Below are 24,437 nucleotides of genomic sequence, written 5' to 3'. Positions count from 1 at the left end.
GCAGCTTAAGATAATCAATGTTTAGTTTTCACTTCATGTTCTAACACACAGAAATGTGAGCGGTTTCAGTTTGGTCATGTAACTGTTGACAAAAAAACATCCACTCAAAAACCGGAAACTACTCCTTTCAATTTGTATATAAGTATTGATATTAACAATGAGTTGATACCTGCTCGAATAAAAGGAATATCTGTAACTCACCAACAGTCCAAAAGCACTATCGTGAAATTAATTTTAAAGTAAATAACTCACCTTAAGTAAGGCTTTACTATTGTTTTATTTAAATTAAGTTATTATACAATTTTCAATTATATAAAAAGGGAATGGACAAGTTTAATTAAACTCTCTGGCAGCTTTGTTCCAGCTACACTTGTTTTGGTATGCCATATAATATTTTCAGATATTTCAGTATTCAAAATCTTGCAAACTACATCTTTTCAAAGCCACTGTGGTGTGATCAATCAAACGTGTCTTGGGCAAAAACAGTGCAGTCATGCTTACATACTCCTGTGAATGAATGCAGCATTTAGACTTTGATGTCATTTTGTCTCCCACACAGTCAGCTGTTTGTACAAATGTGTTCTGAATCATTATAACTCATCTTGAACTGATATCATTAGCTGTACTGCAGTATTTCTTTCCCTTCCTCCTTGTCTTCAGACTCAACATCAGTGACAGTGACATGCTGACGATCACCGATGGAGATGAGGTCACAACTCGTATTCTGGGACGCTATGTTGGAGGCAGCAGCCCCTTCAAGCTTTCCTCAACGACCCCTGATCTGACTGTGACCTTCCACTCTGACCCGGCGGGGCTTGTCTTCGGCAAGGGGGAAGGCTTTATTATCAACTATATAGGTGACAATAACCGTTAAAGGTCTATTTTTGCTTTAAGTGTTAAAAAAAGAGTATAAGCTGCGAAAAAGAATCTTAAAATCTACTTATCCATCCATCCATCCATCCATCCATTCTCTTCTGCATTTGGGTCTTCTATTTTAGTTAGAAGACTCAAATGCCATGTTGCAATACTATACTGCTATGGTAGCCAACGTTTCAAATGCAGATTTTGACAGGTTTGTGAGTGTACACTTTATCCAAATCTAGTGAGGGTTTACTCACCTTTGCCAGTGGGTGGCTGTAGCTCAGGCGGTAGAGCAGAATGTGTATGAATGTAGTTAGGAAGCACTCAGCTAAGAGAAAGTGTGTGATTTGGTGAATGTGGCATGATGTATAAAGCAGCGGTCCCCCGGGCCTCGGACCGGTACCGAGTTGAGGTTCAGGTGTAAAATGTATGGTTTTTATTGGTTTTCAGTGTTATTTTGTTATCGGTTTGATCGTTAACTCTGTTTTCCTGGGTCTTTTCACGTGTGTTATGAATAAATCTTCCTTTTTTCGGTACCGGTACTAGTTTTATTTTGTTGTATTTATCTGCAACACCTTAAAGGCCGGTCCGTGAAAATATTGTCGGGCATAAACCGGTCTGTGGCGCAAAAAAGGTTGGAGACCACTGGTATAAAGCACTTTGAGTAATCCTCGAGAGTTGAAAAACGCTATATAAGAATCAGTCCATTCACTGGCTGAACAGAGTTTGGTCATGTTCCTTTTGTACTACTATGCACATGTTATTATTACATGGTTTAATTAAGGTACACATTAGGCTGACATCTGGGGCCAGAGCTGAAACTGTTCTGGGCCAGCATTGTGTCTGCAACTGGCCCGTGGCTGCACACGACTTATACATGGCCCACATACCGGAAAGAATGACGGCCCTTTGATGGCCCAGACCAGGTTTGCGAGAGGTAATCCACACATGGGCCAGCAAAGGACCACCAGTGTGTCTGCAACTGGCCTTGTGCTGGCCAATGTGTGGGCCACCTTTGGCAAACCAGATCTGGGCCACCAAGGGGCCGTCATTCTTTCTGGTATGTGGGCCATGTGTAAGCACACTGTGTGGGCCAGATCTGGGCCATACCAATTTTGCTATGTGGGTTCAGTCTCAGCTGACTGCAGGTTTCTCCAACCTTTAAAACAGTACATTTGCACAATGACTTGAACTAGTACTCCCGGTGAACAATGGGCTGTGAGGTCAGTTCCTTCATTAATATGCAAATTGTTATGGCCACTGATCAACAACCAGTACTCAAATATCATTAATCAATGACAATGATCAATGGCCATGAGTACCAGAGTTGGGGAATGGCTGCCATCACAGCATTGTAAGATTGTGAAAGATGTATTCTTAGGCCCTCTCCTCGATTCAGAGACGTTTTTTCCCTTTTCATGTAAATGGCCTCCTTGACCCTTCCCAAACCAGCAGGATGTGTACATCCTCATCACTGAAAGAGTGGCCACTGGCCTGTAGGTTTGAATACGCTGTGTCCTTGCCTCACAAGTTAGCTCTTCTATGTTCTGCCATCCGCTTAGCCAGAGGTTGTTTGATTTCCCTGATAACTATATCATGGCAATCCTCCTGGCACTTAACACTGTACACTATATTGTTCTGTTTGTGCCAGGGGACGGGTTCCATGCGGTTGTCCAATTTTTTGGCACAGTATGTTTTGGGGTTTAAAAGCCACAGAGATACTGTGTTTAGATAAAATGCATCTCAATTGTTCCCATACTCCTGACACATAAGGGATCAGTAAGGGTTTTCGCTTAGGCTGTCATGGTCCTGGGTCTTGTGACCCAGAGTTCATGTGTTTTTGAGTTTTTGTTAATATTACAATGTCATTCATGGTTTTTGTTCTCTTTATGGGTTTTGTGCTTATCTATAGTTTATAGTCTTTAGGGTTCTGTCTCGATGTCTTCCCTGTGTCTCTGTGTTTCATGTTCCCTCTCGTCTCTCCAGTTAGAATGTCCCCCTGTTTGTTTCTCTCCCCTGTATAGGAATTTATTTTATTTATGTATTAATGACATTATTTTATTGTATAATGCCTTGGTGCCACTGGATTTTAGCATGTCTCACACTCATACAGTTAGACAGATGGTGGAGGTCTGGTAAGGAAGTTGGGGGATGCAGACAACTCCACAGGAATAATCTTTTGTCTCTTTGAGGACTCTGGGAGGTAGCAAGGGAGTGTGAACCTTAAGGTGTGAAACAGCTGTGTACTGCCTTTTGTTCCTGAAGAAGGTATTTAACTGAGAGCCATGCTAGGCTCAGGGTGAGACTCTGCTGACCGTCTGTCCCATGATCATGCAGGCTCTCCACCAAGCTTGGTTTTCTGTTCTTTGTTTGTGATTAAAGAATGTTAGCTACCGCTCACCACTTGTCTGCAGGCTTTATTTAATGGAAAACTTCCACAACACCCCGTTCTTGGAGTTAAGCTTGTGTGTCTTTGTCTGCTTTTTCATATTTGTCGTGCTTCCAGTTTTATTTTGATGGTCCTTGTTCTGCGTAAAACGTATTCAGTTTTGCTTCCCCTTTGTCTCCTTATGTCAGATTAGTCCCCAGCTGTGTTCCCACCTGTTCCCCATCCTCTCATTATCCTGTGTATTTAATCCCTCAGTCTACCTCTATTTGTTGTCGCATTTTCCACGTTAGTGGTATGTCCAGTCATTAGTGGCCAGTCAGGAGTGTCTTAGTTCTAGAGGTGGGAATCACCATACATCCCACGATACGATATTATCACAATACTTAACGCACGATACGATATTATTGCAATTTTTAAAAATATTTTGCGATATTCAGATTCTGTACATAAAGGTAAACTTTATCAATATTCATTTTATCTAATATCAAAGTCTCACACTCAGTCTTTCTCTCATTTCAGTCAGTTATATTGGTGACAAACTGAACGGTTTGTATTACAGTATAGTCCAACTTAACTGAATGCAACCACCTGGTACAATTATAGCTATTCTGAACTATGCAATTTATGAAAACTATGCAGGCCCTTCAGCAACTGAAGAATTTGAAAGTAAATTAAAACAAAATATAATTTTACATTAAATAAAAAAGTTTTAAACTTAATTAAAATAAAACATGTCTTAAATTAAAATAAGTAAACTGTCATGTTTATTGCTGCCAAAAAAAAGTTAAACACATTTGGACAGTGAAGGAATGTCAGGATTCTTGCTCAGAAAAAGGATCAACATGCTCTGAAGTCAGAGCACAAAAACCTTTTTTGTAACAAAATATCGATTTCTGCTGTCCCTGTATCGATACATTATTAGCAAACAAAATATCACGATACTACACAGTATCGATTTTTTCCCCCACCCCTACTTAGTTCTAGTTTATGTTTGTTTGTTTTCTTTAGTATTCATGTATTTTGTTTTTTAGTTAATTTTTCCTAGCAAATAAAGCTGCTGCTTTGAGTTAAGTTTTCCATCTGAGAGTCCTGCGTTTGGGTCGTAACCTAGCCTGCCACACAGCTTACCACACAGTTCACCACATAGGTAGCAGTTGTCCTTCTTCTCTGCTGGATTGCCTGGAGCTTTCTTTAGGCGCCTTCCCAGCTTTGATTAATGCCCAGTTTGAATAACCACATTTACTCAGGGCCTTCTTAATATGATGTTCTTCTGCTTCCCTGGCCGCTGTATCTGTGGGGATCGTTTCTTCTGGGCTATATTCTAAGCAGCATATTAAACATATCAGGTCCCCATAAGGAGAATCCTGTGCTAACGGCTGTCTAAATGACTCGGCTAAAGTTAGTAGCATGCTTGTTGTTTTTGTCTTTGCACTAGGATGATGTCGGCGTAAATGTGCAGTCATATTCGTTGTGTTCCCACTAGTGCTTTCAGGTTAATCTCGTTGAAATGACCTTAACGCCACAACACGGCAAATCTCCGTTAACGAGCTACCGCCGATCGCCCCGTGCATGGGGCTAGACGGCCAACACGTTAACGAGCTAACTGCGCTAACACACTAGTTCCCACCCATCTAATTGAGCATTGCATGGCACATCCAACATACTGTTTTACTTTAGTCCATGACTCGCTTACCTTCAGGGTCATACGTCACATGAAAACCAAAATAATTCCAAACGCCAGATCTGAATGAGGGTAGGGGAGGTCCATGTTGCAAGGAGAGCTTAACTTCTGTCTTGCTAGCTTGCCCTGCGCTCTTCCTTCTGACTATGCTATCTGTGTTGAGCGCTCAGTGGATCTGCGCTCGACAGTGCAGCCTAGGCGGAGTAGTCGAACGCAGATTCACTGAGCGCTCAACACAGACAGCATCGTCAGAAGGAAAGTTGATAAAATAAATTACAAATGTTGTATTGTTCGATACATATGCGTACCGAACCGAAAGCACTGTATCGAACGGTTCAATATCGATACGAATATCGTTGCACCCCTAATATATATATATATATATATATATATATATATACACACACACACATATATATAGGGAGTGCAGAATTATTAGGCAAGTTGGATTTTTGAGGAATAATTTTATTATTGAACAACAACCATGTTCTCAATGAACCCAAAAAAACTCATTAATATCAAAGCTGAATGTTTTTGGAAGTAGTTTTTAGTTTGTTTTTAGTTTTAGCTATTTTAGGGGGATATCTGTGTGTGCAGGTGACTATTACTGTGCATAATTATTAGGCAACTTAACAAAAAACAAATATATACCCATTTCAATTATTTATTTTTACCAGTGAAACCAATATAACATCTCCACATTCACAAATATACATTTCTGACATTCAAAAACAAAACAAAAACAAATCAGTGACCAATATAGCCACCTTTCTTTGCAAGGACACTCAAAAGCCTGCCATCCATGGATTCTGTCAGTGTTTTGATCTGTTCACCATCAACATGACGTGCAGACACAGCCTCCCAGACACTGTTCAGAGAGGTGTACTGTTTTCCCTCCTTGTAAATCTCACATTTGATGATGGACCACAGGTTCTCAATGGGGTTCAGATCAGGTGAACAAGGTGGCCATGTCATTAGTTTTTCTTCTTTTATACCCTTTCTTGCCAGCCAGGCTGTGGAGTACTTGGACGCGTGTGATGGAGCATTGTCCTGCATGAAAATCATGTTTTTCTTGAAGGATGCAGACTTCTTCCTTTACCACTGCTTGAAGAAGGTGTCTTCCAGAAACTGGCAGTAGGACTGGGAGTTGAGCTTGACTCCATCCTCAACCCGAAAAGGCCCCACAAGCTCATCTTTGATGATACCAGCCCAAACCAGTACTCCACCTCCACCTTGCTGGCGTCTGAGTCGGACTGGAGCTCTCTGCCCTTTACCAATCCAGCCACGGGCCCATCCATCTGGCCCATCGAGACTCACTCTCATTTCATCAGTCCATAAAACCTTAGAAAAATCAGTCTTGAGATATTTCTTGGCCCAGTCTTGACGTTTCAGCTTGTGTGTCTTGTTCAGTGGTGGTCGTCTTTCAGCCTTTCTTACCTTGGCCATGTCTCTGAGTATTGCACACCTTGTGCTTTTGGGCACTCCAGTGATGTTGCAGCTCTGAAATATGGCCAAACTGGTGGCAAGTGGCATCTTGGCAGCTGCACGCTTGACTTTTCTCAGTTCATGGGCAGTTATTTTGCGCCTTGGTTTTTCCACACGCTTCTTGCGACCCTGTTGACTATTTTGAATGAAACGCTTGATTGTTCGATGATCACGCTTCAGAAGCTTTGCAATTTTGAGACTGCTGCATCCCTCTGCAAGATATCTCACTATTTTTGACTTTTCTGAGCCTGTCAAGTCCTTCTTTTGACCCATTTTGCCAAAGGAAAGGACGTTGCCTAATAATTATGCACACCTGATATAGGGTGTTGATGTCATTAGACCACACCCCTTCTCATTACAGAGATGCACATCACCTAATATGCTTAATTGGTAGTAGGCTTTCGAGCCTATACAGCTTGGAGTAAGACAACATGCATGAAGAGGATGATGTGGACAAAATACTCATTTGCCTAATAATTCTGCACTCCCTGTAATGGTAATCAAAAGAGATGCAAATTATTCAGTTCAATTTTATTTATTTATTTATTTTTTCCCTTCTTTCACCCCCAACCAGTTTCCTCCCTGGTTCTTCCAGAGGTTTCTTTCTGTTAAAAGGGAAGCTTTTTTCTAACTGTAACCAAGCGTTTGATCAAAGAGATTTGTTTGATTATTGGGGTTTTTTATATACTATTGTAGGGTCTACCCTACAATATAAAGCACCTTGGGGCAACTGTTCTTGAGAATTTGAGTTATATAAATAAAACTGAATTGGATTAAACTGAATTAGATTTCTATAGTCAGTTCACAACAACAGCTGACTTTCACCACTTCTTCCAGTTGGTCAGGAAGGGCTGGTCATCTGCCATAACCAGGTTGGTGAGGAGGGGGAAGAGGAACATAGAAAGACCAAAAATAACAAGCAGGACAAAAAACTAACTATAGAAAAAGGTTAAGGACAAATAGTGGTGACAAGGAAAATGGGAGCACAGCAGGAACAAATTAAAAATAACAAAACAGGGAAAGCAAACTGAGCACAAAGGACATGATACAAGTGACCATCAAAATAAAACAGGAACTGGCACACAGACTGAGATCCAGACAAGGACACTTACAGTTGACAAAAGAACAGAGGAAAGACAGACAGGAAAACGTATGACACACTGGAGAGACAATGGATGAACCACGAGGAGGGGAACATGGAACAAGTAAGGGAGATGAAAGCAGACACGACTAAGGCATGGATTGAGAGGGCGAGGGACTCAGGGAAAGAGAGAAACACAGAAGGAGGGAACGAGAAACATGGAGGAGGAGTGCGAGGGACATGGACGGAAAAAGATTTAAACACCAATGACTTGACAGTCACATACAGGCAACACAGGGGAGAGACCAAGACACAAGAGTAACCTAACAAGAAACTAAACTGTGAATACAAGGGAACTCAAGAACTTGGAAAGAATAAACTCAAGATTGACTAGTGAGACTTGAATAACATCGTCAAAATAAAAACAATCAACAAAACACAGGAAACTCAAAATACTGGTATGACGATCCAGAACAATGACAGTATATTAAGTGGTAATAAGTAGGAGTAACAGTTGGTATCAGTGCTATATACTGTCAACAATCAGCAATGACCTGGAAAATACTCTAATACTAAAATAATTTTAAAAATTGTAAACATTTAAAAAAAAATGCCTAGAAAAGGTTCTAGTGTATTGTCTTTCTTATTCCAAATGAAGGTAAAAATTTATTAAATGAACTTTATTCATCCCATTCTTTATGGGATGATGTGAAACATCGGCTAAGAAAGTGAACTCACAAAACACAGATCGTCAGTCAGATCATAGACTTCTATAGAATCAGTCATAGACAGTCTAGACATAATCCAAGTTTAAGGTATATTCATTTCTTTTCCACATAAGATTATATTAACAGATATTAATAAATATATTTAATTTTCAGTATAGTGTTGAAAAAGTACTTCAAAAAAGTGTTTGGTGGTGTTGTCATAGGGAACATGCAATGCGTAAAAAGACATAAGTGCAATATCCTTCTTTGACAAGTGCAATATCCTTTCATTGTGTTTCGCAGAACTGTATTTGTGTGTATTTATACTTTTACATTTACTATTTTATTTTATTATACTCTCAATTTTATTATATTGTTATTTTATTCTGTAGAATGCTGAGTGAAAGCATGCAAGAATGTATGCATGCTAGCTCTGCTCCAATTTCGCTGTACAATGCCTAATATAGTGATAATAAAGGAATTTATTTTTTATAAGCAGGAAGAGGTGCTAGGCTAAAACTAAACCCTTGTTCTAGTGTTAATCCTACACACACTCAATACTTCCCAAGGGCTTCATGGTTTGCACTTGGTCAGCAACTATCCTTTAACACCGCTGTCACAAGCTCACTGACCTAATAAATCAAAAATATGATATTTCTATGGATTTTTTTTCTTCTTCTTCTTCATGTCCTTCAATGAGGGAAGACTAAGTACTACTTTGGCTCATTACCCTACCTTCAGGTGGAAAAAAGGGTGACGGCCCACCTGAGTAACTTCATTAGATGTCTATACGTAATACATATGTTTGGATTTTCTTAACATAGTGTGATAGTATTTAATTATTAACAATTTTGTTAAGAATTTTAGTATTTTTTGATTGATTAAAGTAAAAATCTTATATAGGAAAGTAAAAATATTAGGAGAAAATTAGTTACTGTAATGTATGAATTTGAAAGCAGTGAAATATTGTGAGACAGCAAAACAGTGGCATACCCTGAGACCAAAAAAACAACATCAATGTGAAGTGCCAATTGATAGAAGTTCTTGCATTTTATTACTTTGATGGTATGTTGTACCTGCACTGTTTTTGAACGCAACTTGGTAATCAATCTTGCTAGCATTAGATAACAACATAACAAATACCTTGCCTAAATGTGTTTGCTTCTTCACCAAAAAAACCAAAAGTGAGAGTCATTGCAAAATAGTTTGAACAGCTTTTTTTGGAGGGGGGGGGGAGGCAAAGTGGTCCGGGAATAAACTTTACTTAAACTTAGTGCTGTCAGTGTTAATCTCGTTAAAATGATGTTAACATAATAACTGCATTAATGCAGCAAATCTCCATTAGCGAGTAAGCGCGGATCGCCCCGTGCACGGGGCTGCACGATGCTAATGCGTTGACGCCAAAGTGCTAACATTGAGGCTTCAAGATGTGTTGTCTAAGCTGGCTATGTTCGTCTTTTATGCACAGTGTTGTATTTGTTTTTTGTTTCATTAGAGCTCTTTGAGGGAGCACAAAGTCAGCCATTTGTATTGTTTTAACTCAAAGGTATGACTTTAAGTGTCCAGAATCTGCTGGAGTAAGCCAGCAGCAGAGATTCACATGAGAATGTGTTAATTTAAATGCATTCTGTTACTTTGCAGCAACCCCCCAAAATTATGACTGATGGTACATCAACACAGCCAAGACAATTACCTGAGAGCTTTTAATAATTTTGTTGAGGACCCCTTCAGTCGAAATCTGAATTTAAACTCTGTCTTTTCATCAGCAGCTTTAGTAGCAAGGTGTCTGTGCCAGAGTGAATGTACTGGAGAGTTGATATTTGAAGACAGTCCATCACTGAGGAAATCCATACTTCCATCACATTCTATCATATTGGGGTGGCTGTAGCTCAGGAGGTAGAGCAGATCATCTACTGATCGGAAGGTTGGTGGTTTGATCCCTGGCTCCCTCTAGTCTGCATGCCAAATATCCTTGGGCAAGATATTAGTCGCTCTCCAATGCATCCATCGGAGTACGAATGTGTGTTATTTTAGATAGTAATACAAAAATATTCACTATTTACATGGAAATCAGCTGTGCTGTTGTCTTGACTTGTTTTTTTTTCTTGACTTGCAGCTACCTGAACTAAGCCTGAACAATATATATTGGCATCGTAATAATGAAGCCATTAATCAGAATGTCTTTTCTTTCATACTCTTGTCAGAGGTGTCTCGAAACGACTCTTGTCCAGATCTGCCTGAGATCCAGAATGGCTGGAAGACAACATCCCATGTTGCACTTGTGCGAGGGGCTTGTATAACCTACCAGTGTGATCCTGGTTATGACCTGGTGGGGCGAGAGACTCTCACCTGTCAGCTGGATCTTTCCTGGAGCTCACAACCCCCATTCTGTGAAAAAAGTGAGTTCTGCTTGTTTTATTTGTTTGTACATTAACCTTTATCTGTTCTTCATGGAATTAATTAATTTTAGGTATTTCCTTGGTCCCTACAGGAGGAATTTTTAATATAGTTGTTGACAAATTGGCCATTCATCTACTGCCATGGGCCTCATGTATCAGTGTGATTCATCAATATTATCATGTGCATGCGCATGAAATTGTCCAAAATGTCTTGGTAAGCTGGAACTAAAGGGCTGAGCCCAACTACTTAAAAACAACTCCACACTATGGTCCCCCTCTACCAAACTATACACTTTGCACAGTGTAGCCAGAGAAGTACCCCTCTCCTGGCAACTGCCAAACCCATACTCATCCATCAGATTGCCAGATGAAGAAGTGTAAGTTGTTGCTCCAGAGAAGGCCTTTCCACTGCTCTAGGGTCCAGTAGCGGTGTGCCTTACACCACTGCAACTGACGCTTTGCATTCCATTTGCATGTAGGACTCAACAATCGTCTATCTGCATGGGTGTTGGACTTCCTCAATGAGATCTCATGCAGTGAGAGAGGGTAGGTGTGTCTCTGACAGCATCACCACCATCTCGCCGCTGCTGTATTCCCTCTATACTTCTGACTGTATGGCCACTCATGGCTCCAATACCATTGTGAAGTTCGCTGATGACGCAGTGGTGTTGTGCCTCATCTCCAACAACGATGAGGTGGCCTACATGGACAAGGTGACGAACCTGGCATTGTGGTGTCAAGACAGCCACCTTCTTGTCTTGCAAACCAAGGAGCTGGTGGTGGACTTAGGAAGGAGTAAACACTGAGTCTACAAGCCCCTTATCATTAACGGCGCTCTAGTGGAGAGGGTTTTGTCCTTCAAGTATCTCAGTGTCCACATCTCCTCAGACCCGACATGGTCTGCTCACATTAAGGTCCAGTCCAAAAAGGCTAGGCAGCGCCTGTACCATTTCCAACAACTGAGGAAGTTCGGGGTCTCTCCAGTGATCCTCAGGACTTTCTGTTCAGGCACTGTGGAGAGCATCCTCACACAGAACATCACATCCTGGTATAGGAATACCTGTGTTCAGGACTGAAAAGCTCTTCAGAGAGTGATTGGTGCAGCAGAACACTGCTGCAGGTCTATTCTCCCTCCCTACAGGACATTTACACCAGGAGATGTTGGTCCAGAGCAGCAGATATTAAAGGACTCGTCCCATCCCAGTAACAAACTGTTTCAACTTCTGCAATCAGGCAGAAGTTTCCGCACAATCGGGGCAACAGAGAGACTCAAGAGGAGCTTCTATCCTCAGGTTGTCCAAGTCCTAAATCTGAACATGCCCCCACTACCCTTATGGCATCCCTAAGTGAATGAAACAGGACCATACATCATGTTCTTGTCCCATGCCAGAACTTTCACGGTCATATTTCATATCACATCTGATTCATTATTACATCACAGGCTGCTACACTGATCATGCTCGTCACTCTGTTGAATTACTCTGTTTATATTACTTCGGCCACTTGTTTACTCTACGTGCTATCAATACATTGCTGTGCTAATATGGCACAAAACATTTTGTACATGCACATTCCGTTGCATGTACATTTTAAGATTTTTAATTTAAAATTTCCAGATATTTTTATTTATTTAATTTACTTATTGTCTATAATGTCTTGCACAGTCAAATGAGGAGTTCAGGACACATTTCACTGTGTGTTGTACTCATATGACTATGCATGTGAAAAATAAAGAATCTTGAATCTTGAATCCACTTGATGTAAGGCTTGGATGCAGCTGCTTGACCATGACCATTCAGTGAAGCTCTCTGAGCACTGTTCTTGACCTTATCTGAAGACCACATGAAGTTTGGAGGTCTGTAGAGGTTGAATCTGCAGAAAATTGGTTACCTCTGCACACTATGCACTTCAGCATCCACTTACCGCACTGTAATTTTATGTGACCTACCACTTCATGGTTGAGTTGTTGTAATCCCTAACTGCTTACACTTTGCTATAATACCACCAACACCATTGGGGTGGCTGTAGCTCAGGTGGTAGAGCAGGTCATCTACTAACTAACCTTGTTGCTCTCTGTTGCATCCATCGGAGTGTGAATGTGCTTGAATGTTAGACAGTAAGCACATAACAGTTAGAAAAAGTGCTTCTGTGAATGGGTACAGTTGACTGTGGAATATTTAGTAGCATTAAATTTCACGACCGCACTCATTTCACAGCTGAAATCCTGTCATGGTACCACACTGGAATTCACTGAGCTCATGAGAGGGACCCAGTCTTTCACAAATGTTTGTCGAAGCAGTCTGTTTGTCTAGATGCCTCATTTTATACACCTGTGGCAATGGAAGTTACTGGAAGACCTGTGTTCATTGATTTGGAGGGCTGAGTGAATACATTTGGTAACATAGTGTGTATTATAGTACAAATAAATTTGTACTATAATTTGCCAGACTGATTTTATAAGTCAAATTGTCTTGTGGTGGGATGGGACCAGAAGTTGTTATAGTACTAATTTCTGCAAAGAACCCAAGGTTTAATCAACACGATTCACCCTCTCCGCAACATCTATAGTGGAAGGCTCTGCAATTGCGACACAGGACCTGATGCACTAGCACAATGTGATGCGTTTCTTGGCACTGCTGCCTCACAGCAAGAAAGTCCTGTGTTTGAATCAACTGACCATACAAATAAAGGGCCCAGTAGTGTCAAACATCTATGACATTGGCCCTTCTGTTTTTCAGCTTTTGCCTATACCAGGAGCTCCAGCTTTAACAGGACATTTTAAACAGTATAAAATTTGGGGAATTTGGAATTCAGTGACACAGTATGGAATTTGGGGGGGGGGGGGGGACATTTACTGGATACCCTTAGTTCATTCTTAATCTTACAAATGAACTGGTATTTGTAAAGGACCTTTTTAATTTTACTGACCATCGAAGCTTTATGTAGCTCACATAGTAAGAACAAACTTCACACACTTCTTGTTGTGCTGCAACTATGGTGACCTCTGCATCGCTGTGCTGATATACAAGACAGATAAACTTATCAGAATTTTTGCCATCCTTTCAGCAAAACCTGAGATTTTAAGAGTAAAATTAATATTTTCCATTCTTTATGAATTTGTTTTTGTATCAGGCTTGAACATACAGTGGGGCAAAAAAGTATTTAGTCAGCCACCGATTGTTCAAGTTCCCCCACTTAAAATGATGACAGAGGTCAGTAATTTGCACCAGAGGTACACTTCAACTGTGAGAGACAGAATGTGAAAAAAAAGTCCATGAATTCACATGGTAGGATTTGTAAAGAATTTATTCGTAAATCAGGGTGGAAAATAAGTATTTGGTCACCTCAAACAAGGAAAATCTCTGGCTCTCACAGACCTGTAACGTCTTCTGTACGAAGCTTTTCTGTCCCCCACTCGTTACCTGTATGAATGACACCTGTTTGAACTCATCATCTGTATAAAAGACACCTGTCCACAGCCTCAAACAGTCAGACTCCAAACTCCGCCATGGCCAAGACCAAAGAGCTTTCGAAGGACACCAGGAAAAGTATTGTAGACCTGCACCAGACTGGGAAGAGTGAATCTACAATAGGCAAGCAGCTTGGTGTGAAAAAAATCAACTGTGGGAGCAATCATCAGAAAATGGAAGACATACAAGACCACTGATAATCTCCCTCGATCTGGGGCTCCACGCAAGATCTCATCCCGTGGGGTCAAAATGATCATGAGAACGGTGAGCAAAGATCCCAGAACCACACGGGGGGACCTGGTGAATGACCTGCAGAGAGCTGGGACCAAAGTAACAAAGGTCACCATCAGTAACACACTACAACGGCAGGGAATCAAATCCCGCAGTGCCAGACGTGTTCCGCTGCTGAAGCCAGTGCATGTCCAGGCCCGTCTGAAGTTTGCCAGAGAGCACATGGATGATACAGCAGAGGATTGGGAGAATGTCATGTGGTCAGATGAAACCAAAGTAGAACTTTTTGGTATAAACTCAACTCGTCGTGTTTGGAGGAAGAAGAATACTGAGTTGCATCCCAAGAACACCATACCTACTGTGAAGCATGGGGGTGGAAACATCATGCTATGGGGCTGTTTTTCTGCCAAGGGGACAGGACGACTGATCCGTGTTAAGGACAGAATGAATGGGGCCATGTATCGTGAGATTTTGAGCCAAAACCTCCTTCCATCAGTGAGAACTTTGAAGATGAAACGAGGCTGGGTCTTCCAACATGACAATGATCCAAAACACACCGCCTGGGCAACAAAGGAGTGGCTCCGTAAGAAGCATTTGAAAGTCCTGGAGTGGCCTAGCCAGTCTCCAGACCTCAACCCCATAGAAAATCTGTGGCGGGAGTTGAAAGTCCGTGTTGCTCGGCGACAGCCCCAAAACATCACTGCTGTCGAGAAGATCTGCATGGAGGAATGGGCCAAAATACCAGCTACTGTGTGTGCAAACCTGGTAAAGACCTATAGTAAACGTTTGACCTCTGTTATTGCCAACAAAGGTTATGTTACAAAGTATTGAGTTGTATTTTTGTTATTGACCAAATACTTATTTTCCACCCTGATTTACGAATAAATTCTTTACAAATCCTACCATGTGGATTCATGGATTTTTTTTTTTCACATTCTGTCTCTCACAGTTGAAGTGTACCTCTGGTGCAAATTACTGACCTCTGTCATCATTTTAGGTGGGGGAACTTGCACAATCGGTGGCTGACTAAATACTTTTTTGCCCCACTGTATACACCCTAAGAGTGATAAAACCCCACTTTAAATATGTAACTTTTACTGCTTGGAACTATATTTGCGCATTTTGGATCTCAAACAAGTTACCTTGAATTAAAAAAATTAGCCCTAGCAAGTACATTCATGTAGATTGTACCTGCTCTGCTCTTGGGCATATAATAGTGTCTATCTCTGGGCTTATTTTATTTTTTATCAAAATGTATTATTGTTTTTATAAAATTATATCTCTTATCATTCATCACAGTCTCTGCTGTCTTTTTTCTCAGTCATGTACTGTTCAGATCCTGGCCATGTTGAGCATGCTACCAGAACCCTGTCTGACCCGAAACTCCTAGTGGGGACAACCATTCAGTATAGCTGCAACACAGGCTTCATCCTACAGGGCGGCGCCACTATCACATGCTATGGACGTGAGCCAGGAACGCCTGTGTGGACGTCTCATCTGCCTCACTGTGTCTGTGGGTATTTGAAAGAATGTTTCCAGACATAAAAGAAGACATGGGAGGTTAGTCAGTTTTCAACCGGCAATTGCTGATATGTATTTTAGCAAACTAGTGAGCTGAAGGGTCCCGTAGTTTACTAGTAGTATGTTAGCATCAGAATTTCACAAGCCTATCATCTGGATAGGGAGTCACATATGACACTTAACTGAAGATAAGAGGCTCTTTTCCCTGCTTTTTTCAGTCCAAAATGAGTGGGTTTGTGTGATTTCTTGCAAAAAAGGCCTGGCTCTCTCTTTCCTCTGCTGACAAAGATCACAGCGTCTCTGCATGCCAGAGACGATGCTTCATCACTCACATTTTATCTCAGCAGTCATGATATTTGCGTGTGTGTGTGTGTGTGTTTTCAGGGTTATTAATGTTTGGGTGAAGTGTTTGATATGTAAATGTGATGCTAATGCACCATAGCAATCAACCCTCAGCCACCTGGAGGTGGAGGCGGAGATTATCCGTGAGTCATGTCACCTCAGCCAGGGTTTGTCAAAACCTGTCAGTCGAGCTATGACGCAGAAACCTCTGATTTGTGCTGAGAAACTCAATGAGTTCCATGCAGTTTCTTTTTCTTTCTTCTTTTTATCTAGCTGAGGATTCTGTTTCCTGTGAAAACCCCGGTCTCCCTGACAACGGCTACCAGATCCTGTCCAAGAGACTTTACCTGCCTGGCGAGTCCCTAACCTTTGTCTGTTACCAAGGTTACGAGCTCATAGGAGAGGTTGCAATTAAATGCATCCTTGGAAATCCTTCTTTTTGGAGCGGCCCACTTCCACTCTGCAGGGGTGAGATTTTTGAAGGACATTTTATTTTAATATACGTTATTATAGAAATTTTTTAGAGGCTTTGGATTATTCTGATTCACAAGAACACTAACTCCTGTAAAGTTGTAATCAGACGTTTATATCCACCCATCATGCACATGAATGTAATGGAAATATGGGGTTTCTAATGATGTCTTTGAACTGTCAGAAGTCAGAAGTATACAAGCTTAAATAAAATAAAAATAAAATATATATATATATATATATGTATATACACATCCACTCTGGATATATATAATAAATAATTCCCCTCTCGCCCCTGTGGGCGGTCTATCCTTCAAGTTCGGGTCCTCTACCAGAGGCCTGGGAGCTTGAGGGTCCTGCGCAGTATCTTAGCTGTTCCAAGGACTGTGCTCTTCTGAACCGAGATCTCTGATGTTGTTCCTGGGATCTGATGGAGCCACTCGCCTTGCTTGGGAGTCACCACACCTAGTGCTCTGATTACAACTGGGACCACTGTTACCTTCACCCTCCACATCTTCTTGAGCTCTTCTCTGAGCCCTTGGTACTTCTCCAGCTTCTCATGTCATTCAGAATCGCTACATCTATCACTGCGGCCATCTTTCTCTGCTTGTCTACCACCAGTATGTCTGGTTGGTTAGCCATCACCATTTTATCCGTCTGTTTCTGGAAGTCTCCTATTTTAACGTCGGAACTTGTTTCTGTATATTATGCTGGCCACTTGGTTATGGTGTTGTCCTGCATAGCATTCCACGTATGCCCTGCCCGCTAGCATCTTGCAGCCTACTGTTATGCTCTGGATTGTCTCAAGGGCATCTTTACACAGCCTGCACATGGGGTGTTGTCTGGTATGATAGACCGCAGCCTCTATGGATCTTGTACTCAGAGCTTGTTCCTGTGCTACCATGAGTAGTGCCTCTGTGCTGTCTTTCAGTCCGGCTTTGTTCAGCCACTGGTAGGATTTCTGTCAGCTACCTCCTCTATCTGCCGGTGGTACATACCATACAGGGGCCTGTCCTGCCATGATGGTTCCTCCACTTCCTCGGGTTTATTGCTGCCTGAGGTATTCACTCAGCACGTGGTCGATTGGGGCTATCTTCCTGATGTATTCCTGATGTCCCCTGGCTCCTTCCTTCCGCTTAGCATACAGGTTAAGGGTGCTGGACTTGGGGTGAAACCCTCAATCCATGGTCAGGAGCTTCCTGGTCTTGATGTCAGTGGCTTCTATCTCCTCCTCTGGCCAGCTTATTATCCCAACAGAGTACCTGATCATGGGCAGGGCGTAGGTGTTAATAGCCCAGATCTTGTTCTTACCTTTCAGCTGACTCCTCAGGACTTCCCTGATCCTCTGCAGGTACTTGGTGGTTGCAGCTTTCCTAGCAGCCTCTTCATGGTTCCCATTTGCCTGTGGGATCCCAAGGTACTTGTAGCTGTCCTCTGTGTCTGCAATGTTGCCTTCTGGTAGTTCGATCCCCTCAGTTCTGACTACCTTCCTTCTCTTTGTTATCATCCGACATCATTGCTTTATTTCCTGGTGGTATGGATCAGTGAATTTATGTCTTCTTCACTCTTGGCATACAGCTTGATGTCATCCATGTGGAGGAGGTGGCTGACAATTGCTCCATTCTGTAGTCAGTATTCATAGCCAGTCTTGTTAAAGATCTCACTGAGGGGGTTCAGGCCTATGCAGAACAGCAGTGGGGCCAGTATGTCCTTGGTAGATCCTGCACTTGATGGTGACTTGTGCTATGGGCTTGAAGTTGGCATCTAGTGTTGTACCCCACATTCCCATCCCCGTTCTTGATGAAGACTCTTAGGGTCCTGTTGATCTTGTACAATTCTAGACATTCCAGGATCCAGGTGTGGGGCATCAAGTCATAGGCCTTCTTGTAATCAATCCAGGCAGTGCACATGTTGGTAAGCCTACAATTGCAGTGTCGGGCGACTGCTCGGTCTACCAGTAGCTATCTATGTGTATAGCCTATATACTATTATTAATTCATTATGTAAATCTCCAATAATCTAGGAAAATGAAGGCCATGTCAAAGTTTTTGCGTGTCTTTTCCATGCTGTTATCTTTGTATAGTTTTTGCTGTTGTGCTGAAAACTCAAGGAGATGAGTGTCAGGGTCAGGGTGCTGTCTCACTGCAGGGAATTTTCAGGCTGAATCCTCCTGAAGGTTCCCAAGCTCAGAGAGAGTTAGGAGAGAGAAAAAGGCTTGGACAGGTAAATGCAGGAGATAATGTGTGTGTGTGTTTTTTTTATTACCCAGATTATTTTAGAGTAATGAATTAGTTGTCCATGTTAAACAAAGTGTCACTAGTCACTATGAATTTGTGCAGTTAGTATGTACTAATACAGTGATTAATTTGATTAGTGTGATATTTAGTTTAATTCATAATTTATTTTTGATTCTTTTACTGTATATGGTCAATTTTTCAAAGCTGGAGGCATATTTAAAACGTCTTTTGGGTCTTTCACCTTCCCTCTGCTTTTACCATCACCTGAGCTGCCACATAATATAAATGGTAACATTCCATAAAATTGCAAAGCCTAAAAACAAGAAATCTTTAATATGCTCTGTGAATTTTTATTTATAGACATTTATCATAAAAATAGCTGGCTGTGTCACTGAATATTGTGCAAGTATCATTTTGTTATACCATATTCACAGTGGACCAGCATTATGGTTTGGCTGGGGCTTATTGCTAAATTCTGGAAATTACTGAGGCTCCATGAGTCACCTTTTCTGAAAAAAAAAAACAAGCATCTCTTACTTGCTTAATAGCTCTGTTTAACCCAAACCTCAATCTTTTGCTAAACTGAAACAAAAATAATCCCATGGAATTAATTTTGATGGATTAAAACTGATCAATTAAATATTACATAGTCTCCTATTTCACAAATTGGTGTGAGACAGGGTTGAATTGGAATACATAAGAAAAGAAAGCTTGACAGATATTAACAATAGGAAGAGTGGGCATTAGCGAACATACAATTCAAGAGAACGTTATGTAAACAAATTCAACATAAAAGGTTATGTCAATTTTCATATGCACTGACTGACAGAATGATGTCTTGCAGCCAACCAAGACTGCTTTGGCAACCATGCTTTGGAAGGTGAGTGTCTGTGTACAGTATGTGCTGTGGGCTAAAACCCTACACAGTCTGTTTTATAGAATTACAAAAAAAAACCCTCAAACAAACCACCTCACAAGCAACAAAGCTTTACCTGTCTGTGTGCTCTCCCTGCATTTGCATCAACTTCATTCCCATGTTTTGTTTCTACCTCCAGCTGTGTTTATCCATGTGATTTCACAGAGCATCCACCTATGTTTGCTAAACCACCTCTAATGAAACCTTTAGAAGATTTATGTATTCTGTGGATAATGATCTGCGGTTAAATAAACCTTGTTTTATTCATGTTTTGTCTGTCAGTTGCAGAAGCGACTGCAGGTTCCCCTTTGGATGGAGGAAACATAGCACTGGCCATTTTCATCCTCATTCTGTTGCTGTCTGTGCTGCTGGGAGGAGTGTACGTCTATGTCACTCGGTAAGATCCTAGACCATGAAATTTATATACAAGGGTGAGACCTTAATTGTTTCTGACTGTTATTGTCTTGATAACATTTGTTTGATTAGCACAGTCTGGGTCACAGCTCATACTATGCAGGCTCTTGGTCAGAACCCCATTGGTGTCACCTTTTAACTCACTTACTGCTATAACTGTAGCAAAAAGTTAGGGGTCTTTCACATAATCTAGACCTCAAAAGTAATGCAACATATTTGTTTCTTAGAAAACTCTTTGGCAGAAAGTCTTTGGCAGTCGCACACTGGCGCTGAGCCATTGTGAAGGAACAGGTACTAAAACTCTGAATTTGTGCTTTTTTGTGTCTGTTTTTTCCTCATTATGTATATTAGGTGCAGATATAACTCGAACTTAAGGCTGCCTCTTATCTACCCTCACCCTTACCGACAAATCACTGTGGAGACAGAGTTTGACAACCCGCTCTATGAAACAGGAGGAGTAAGTTCTATTCAGATAAGTTCAAACGAATTGAATTGAATTTTATGTAGATACTGCCAAAATTGCAACAACAAATACCTCAAGTGTGGGGTAAAAGCTGCAGGAGTACATTCAATGTGTCCATTCCTTTGATTTAATAATTCTCATTTCAATTACAGCAGGACACTCGAGAGTATGAAGTATCGATATGAGAATCTTCTCAAAAGATATTTGTGAAGCGTGACAAGACTGACCGCCCTGACCTAACTCTTCACACTCTCCTCTCTCGCTTCTCCACCCAGGAGGAGGCGATGTAAATACAAATAATGATGTCCAGCCCCTTCTGCATTGATGGATGCTGTTCTCTCCTTCTCTGATGTGACAGCTTTTGTAGACATTATGGGAATTATGAGAGGTTACTTGAACCAAAAAGGAGAAAGACAATTGATAGTCAGCAACTGACCAGTCTACCAGTCTGGGAGAGGTTGAATGATAGAGGAAATGAGGAAAAGGCCCAAATAACATCTGAGAACATCAAACATGGGTCATTTTCACACATGTACTGCAGTTCCTAACTTTTCTAGATAATATCTAACTGAGGTCCGAGAATTGGATTGAACATTAGGCAGCCATTAACTTGCCAGCTGCCTAGTCTGTGTGACAGCAGGACTAGTGCACCCACTAGTGCAAGTAAATGCACGAGTGTGTGTCGTATGTGCTGCCTAATGCACACTCTATACAAGCAACTTTCTCACCTAAAACACATGAATCATTTTCCAGAAAAACAAATTCCTCTGAAGTATTTCTTGTTGTGTATTACATATAAGGAAAATATGGAAAATATTCCAGTTAGGTTCTTGTGAAATTGTCTCAAGTTCATGTGTGAAAATGGCTATTGTGGGAAATGAAGGAGGGAGGGATAGGAAATGAGAGAAATGTGGGTATCAAAGCACTTTTTAGTATATTTTTCTTGACTGTAAAAGTCTTAAGAGGTGAAGTTATAATCCTTAAGATTTAACAGATTTTTGAAACTATTTATCATGATTTTTTTTTCTGCAGTAGTCTTTGAATAGTCTCAAATTCTGTAATCTCTATACATTAATTACCAGTTCCAGGCAGTATTCAAATTGTCTTTACACAAAGAAGATATTCACAGAAATCAAGATTCACAAGTATGCACAGCAGAGTGCTGTATCATTAATCAAATATCCACTTAAATGTTGAGAAATTTCCAGAAAATCTGCAAAGGATCCACCTTGTTATGTAAATATAAAGAGCTGGTTTATAGAGGTTAGCAGTTTTGTTTTGTGTTCCTCTCACTGCAGAAGAACAGTTAATGTGACAAACATCTCTAATGTATTTATAAGTTCCTTTTCTGTACCAGATTAAGCTTAATGTTTATACTCTGAAACACTGTTGAGCTAGTTTCAGTTTGAAGACTCCAGTTTTAAAAACTGAGACTTGTGACTGTGAAACAATGAAGCACATATGGCTGCCACCTAGAGACTACTTATATATTTGAAATCACACAAGTATGTCTTTCATTCTTCTTCTGTTGGTACTCTTTTCCCATTGCCATGCTTCCTCAGGATATGGATAATGCTAACATTACCATTGCATTTACTTTACGATTAATTCCTATCTGTGTTTAAGCAACTTTGACTGATTAGCACTTGTGTGCTATTTTCAGTAAAACTTTACCTCAGCGCACGTATGATCAGTGTACATGAATAGTCATTGTGATATGCAGGTTTGTTTGTATAGACACGGGCCGTTTCAGAAACTGGATAAAAACAGCATTTCAGAAAACATTTTTTTTTACCTGTTGTGTAGTTGTAAGCTAGCTTTCTAGTAAGTTCCTGTTAAATTCAGCCTTTGACTGAATTCTGCAGAAACTCCAAGAAGCATTTTTTATGTTATTTCCATAAAGTCTCTCTGCTTTTTTCTTTTCATCTTTGTATGTTTATGATTCAGGACTTCGTATACAGTGGTCTCCAAAAGTATGCTAACAGTATGGTAAAATTTCACTTTACTTTAGCATCCATTTTTATCGCATCATGCTAGCACACCAGCTTAATGGACACAGAACTTCTGCAGAATAAGAAACAATAATATGAACATTTTCAAACAGAATTTATAGTGACAACCTGTTTCAGATGTACCTCAGATGTTGGTGCCCAGTGCCCAATGGAGCTGTGTGGTACAGCCCATCTGATAAGTGTGGATATTTTCAGTAAGGTTATACTATATAATCAGTCTATTACTTAACGCTAGTTAGCTGATATTTGTGTCTTTGTATTGTACACATCCACTTTAGGAAAACAACATGCTAAGCATGCTCACTAGCATTAAAAATTATTTTATGGCAACACTGATCTTACTTAATACATCTATGGTCTGGTAAAAGCGCCGTTTGTTATTACTATGGTAAACACAAGTGTTCTTACCCAGGACTGAAATCTTAAGGATTACAACTTCTAAAATGTCATATAGAATGCTAAAGGTGGGTTTATTTCACATATCCATTTCATATTCACATTCATGAGTCATGAAAAGTCCTGTCTTTTCGTAAACTGGAAATCAATATTTAGAAAAACGTAAAGGTCAGTGCTTTCTTTTATTTGTTACACAGTCTGACACAGGATTTGCAGTACTGTTGTTATATTTCTCTCACATGTAGTTCAATTGATGGACTGTAACAGACTGGCCTCAGTATTGCTGGGTCTGGACTAGCAGCGTAAATAGTGTAGCTGTAGTTAACTTATTGGTCTTCTGGTACAAGCTCAGCAAACCAACCAGATGATGTATTTATTTTGATGTACTGTACATGTGATGTTTTATGCGGATGGATAAATGTACATTTTCGTTATGAGAATACAAATGTTAACAGTTTCCCTAAATAAATGGTAAAACCTTAAAAACTTCAAAGGATTCTTTTTAAACACTGAGGTATTTTGTTTTGTCTTATTTTGCTATAAAGGAAACCAATGGAAAAATGACTACACCTTTTTTTTAATCCAATGTCTAGCCAGACAAGACATCTGATACTCCCAAAAAGTTGATTTTGTTCATCTGGACGTAGCGATTTCAGTGGAAGAAACATTTCATCACTCATCCAAGTTACTTCATAAGTCAGCGTCCCTCCTTGTACAGGATGTGACTTCCTTATCATTGAAAGAGTGGTTACTGGCCTGTAGGTGTGAATAGACTGCGGAGTCCTGGCCTGACGAGTTAGCTCTTTTGTGCTATCCACTTAGCCGGAGGTTGCTTGGTTTTCCTGATGTATAAATCATGGCTATCCTCCTGGCACTTAACAGCATACACCACATTAGTGTGATCGATCGTGGCTCAAGAGTTGGGCGTTCGTCTTGTAATCGGAAGGTTGCCGGTTCGAGCCCCGGCTCCGACAGTCTCAGTCGTTGTGTCCTTGGGCAAGACACTTCACCCGTTGCCTACTGGTGGTGGTCAGAGGGCCCGGTGGCGCCAGTGTCAGGCAGCCTCGCCTCTGTCAGTGCGCCCCAGGGCGGCTGTGGCTACACTGTAGCTTGCCATCACCAGTGTGTGAATGGGTGGATGATGGTGTAAAGCGCTTTGGGGTCCTTAGGACCAAGTAAAGCGCTATACAGACCATTTACCATTACTCAGTTTGTGCCAGTTAGGGGGGACATTTAAGAGGTATACTGTAAATCAACGCATACGTATTGACTCTTACTCTGTTTGTGCCAGGGAATGGATCCTTGGAGTGGACCAATTTTTGGCGCAGTGTATTTTAGAGCTTGAAAGCCACAGAGACACG

The 24,437-nt window shown here is 40.9% G+C and overlaps 1 protein-coding gene across 4 annotated transcripts in view; it reads left to right on the top strand.

The window, feature by feature from the left end:
• LOC120744386 (seizure 6-like protein) overlaps window positions 1-22,735 on the top strand; it is a 104,078-nt gene extending 81,343 nt beyond the window's left edge. The window contains exons 10-17 of one of the 4 annotated variants that reach the window (XM_040048747.1): window positions 661-857; window positions 10,409-10,603; window positions 15,626-15,817; window positions 16,441-16,635; window positions 19,720-19,755; window positions 20,074-20,188; window positions 20,557-20,662; window positions 20,944-22,735. In XM_040048747.1, coding sequence (XP_039904681.1) covers window positions 661-857; window positions 10,409-10,603; window positions 15,626-15,817; window positions 16,441-16,635; window positions 19,720-19,755; window positions 20,074-20,188; window positions 20,557-20,662; window positions 20,944-20,958 — 1,051 coding nt within the window. In that variant the 3' untranslated portion in view covers window positions 20,959-22,735. Of the gene's footprint in view, window positions 1-660; window positions 858-10,408; window positions 10,604-15,625; window positions 15,865-16,440; window positions 16,636-19,719; window positions 19,756-20,073; window positions 20,189-20,556; window positions 20,663-20,820 lie in introns of those variants that run through there. The other 3 variants (XM_040048746.1, XM_040048748.1, XM_040048749.1) reach the window with 3 other exon arrangements.
• The last annotated feature ends 1,702 nt before the right edge of the window (window positions 22,736-24,437 follow it).

Source organism: Simochromis diagramma, unplaced genomic scaffold (genome assembly GCF_900408965.1).
Source record: "Simochromis diagramma unplaced genomic scaffold, fSimDia1.1 OVJJ01000683.1, whole genome shotgun sequence".
NCBI lineage: Eukaryota > Metazoa > Chordata > Actinopteri > Cichliformes > Cichlidae > Simochromis > Simochromis diagramma.
This window is presented reverse-complemented; position numbering and strand designations above follow the sequence as displayed.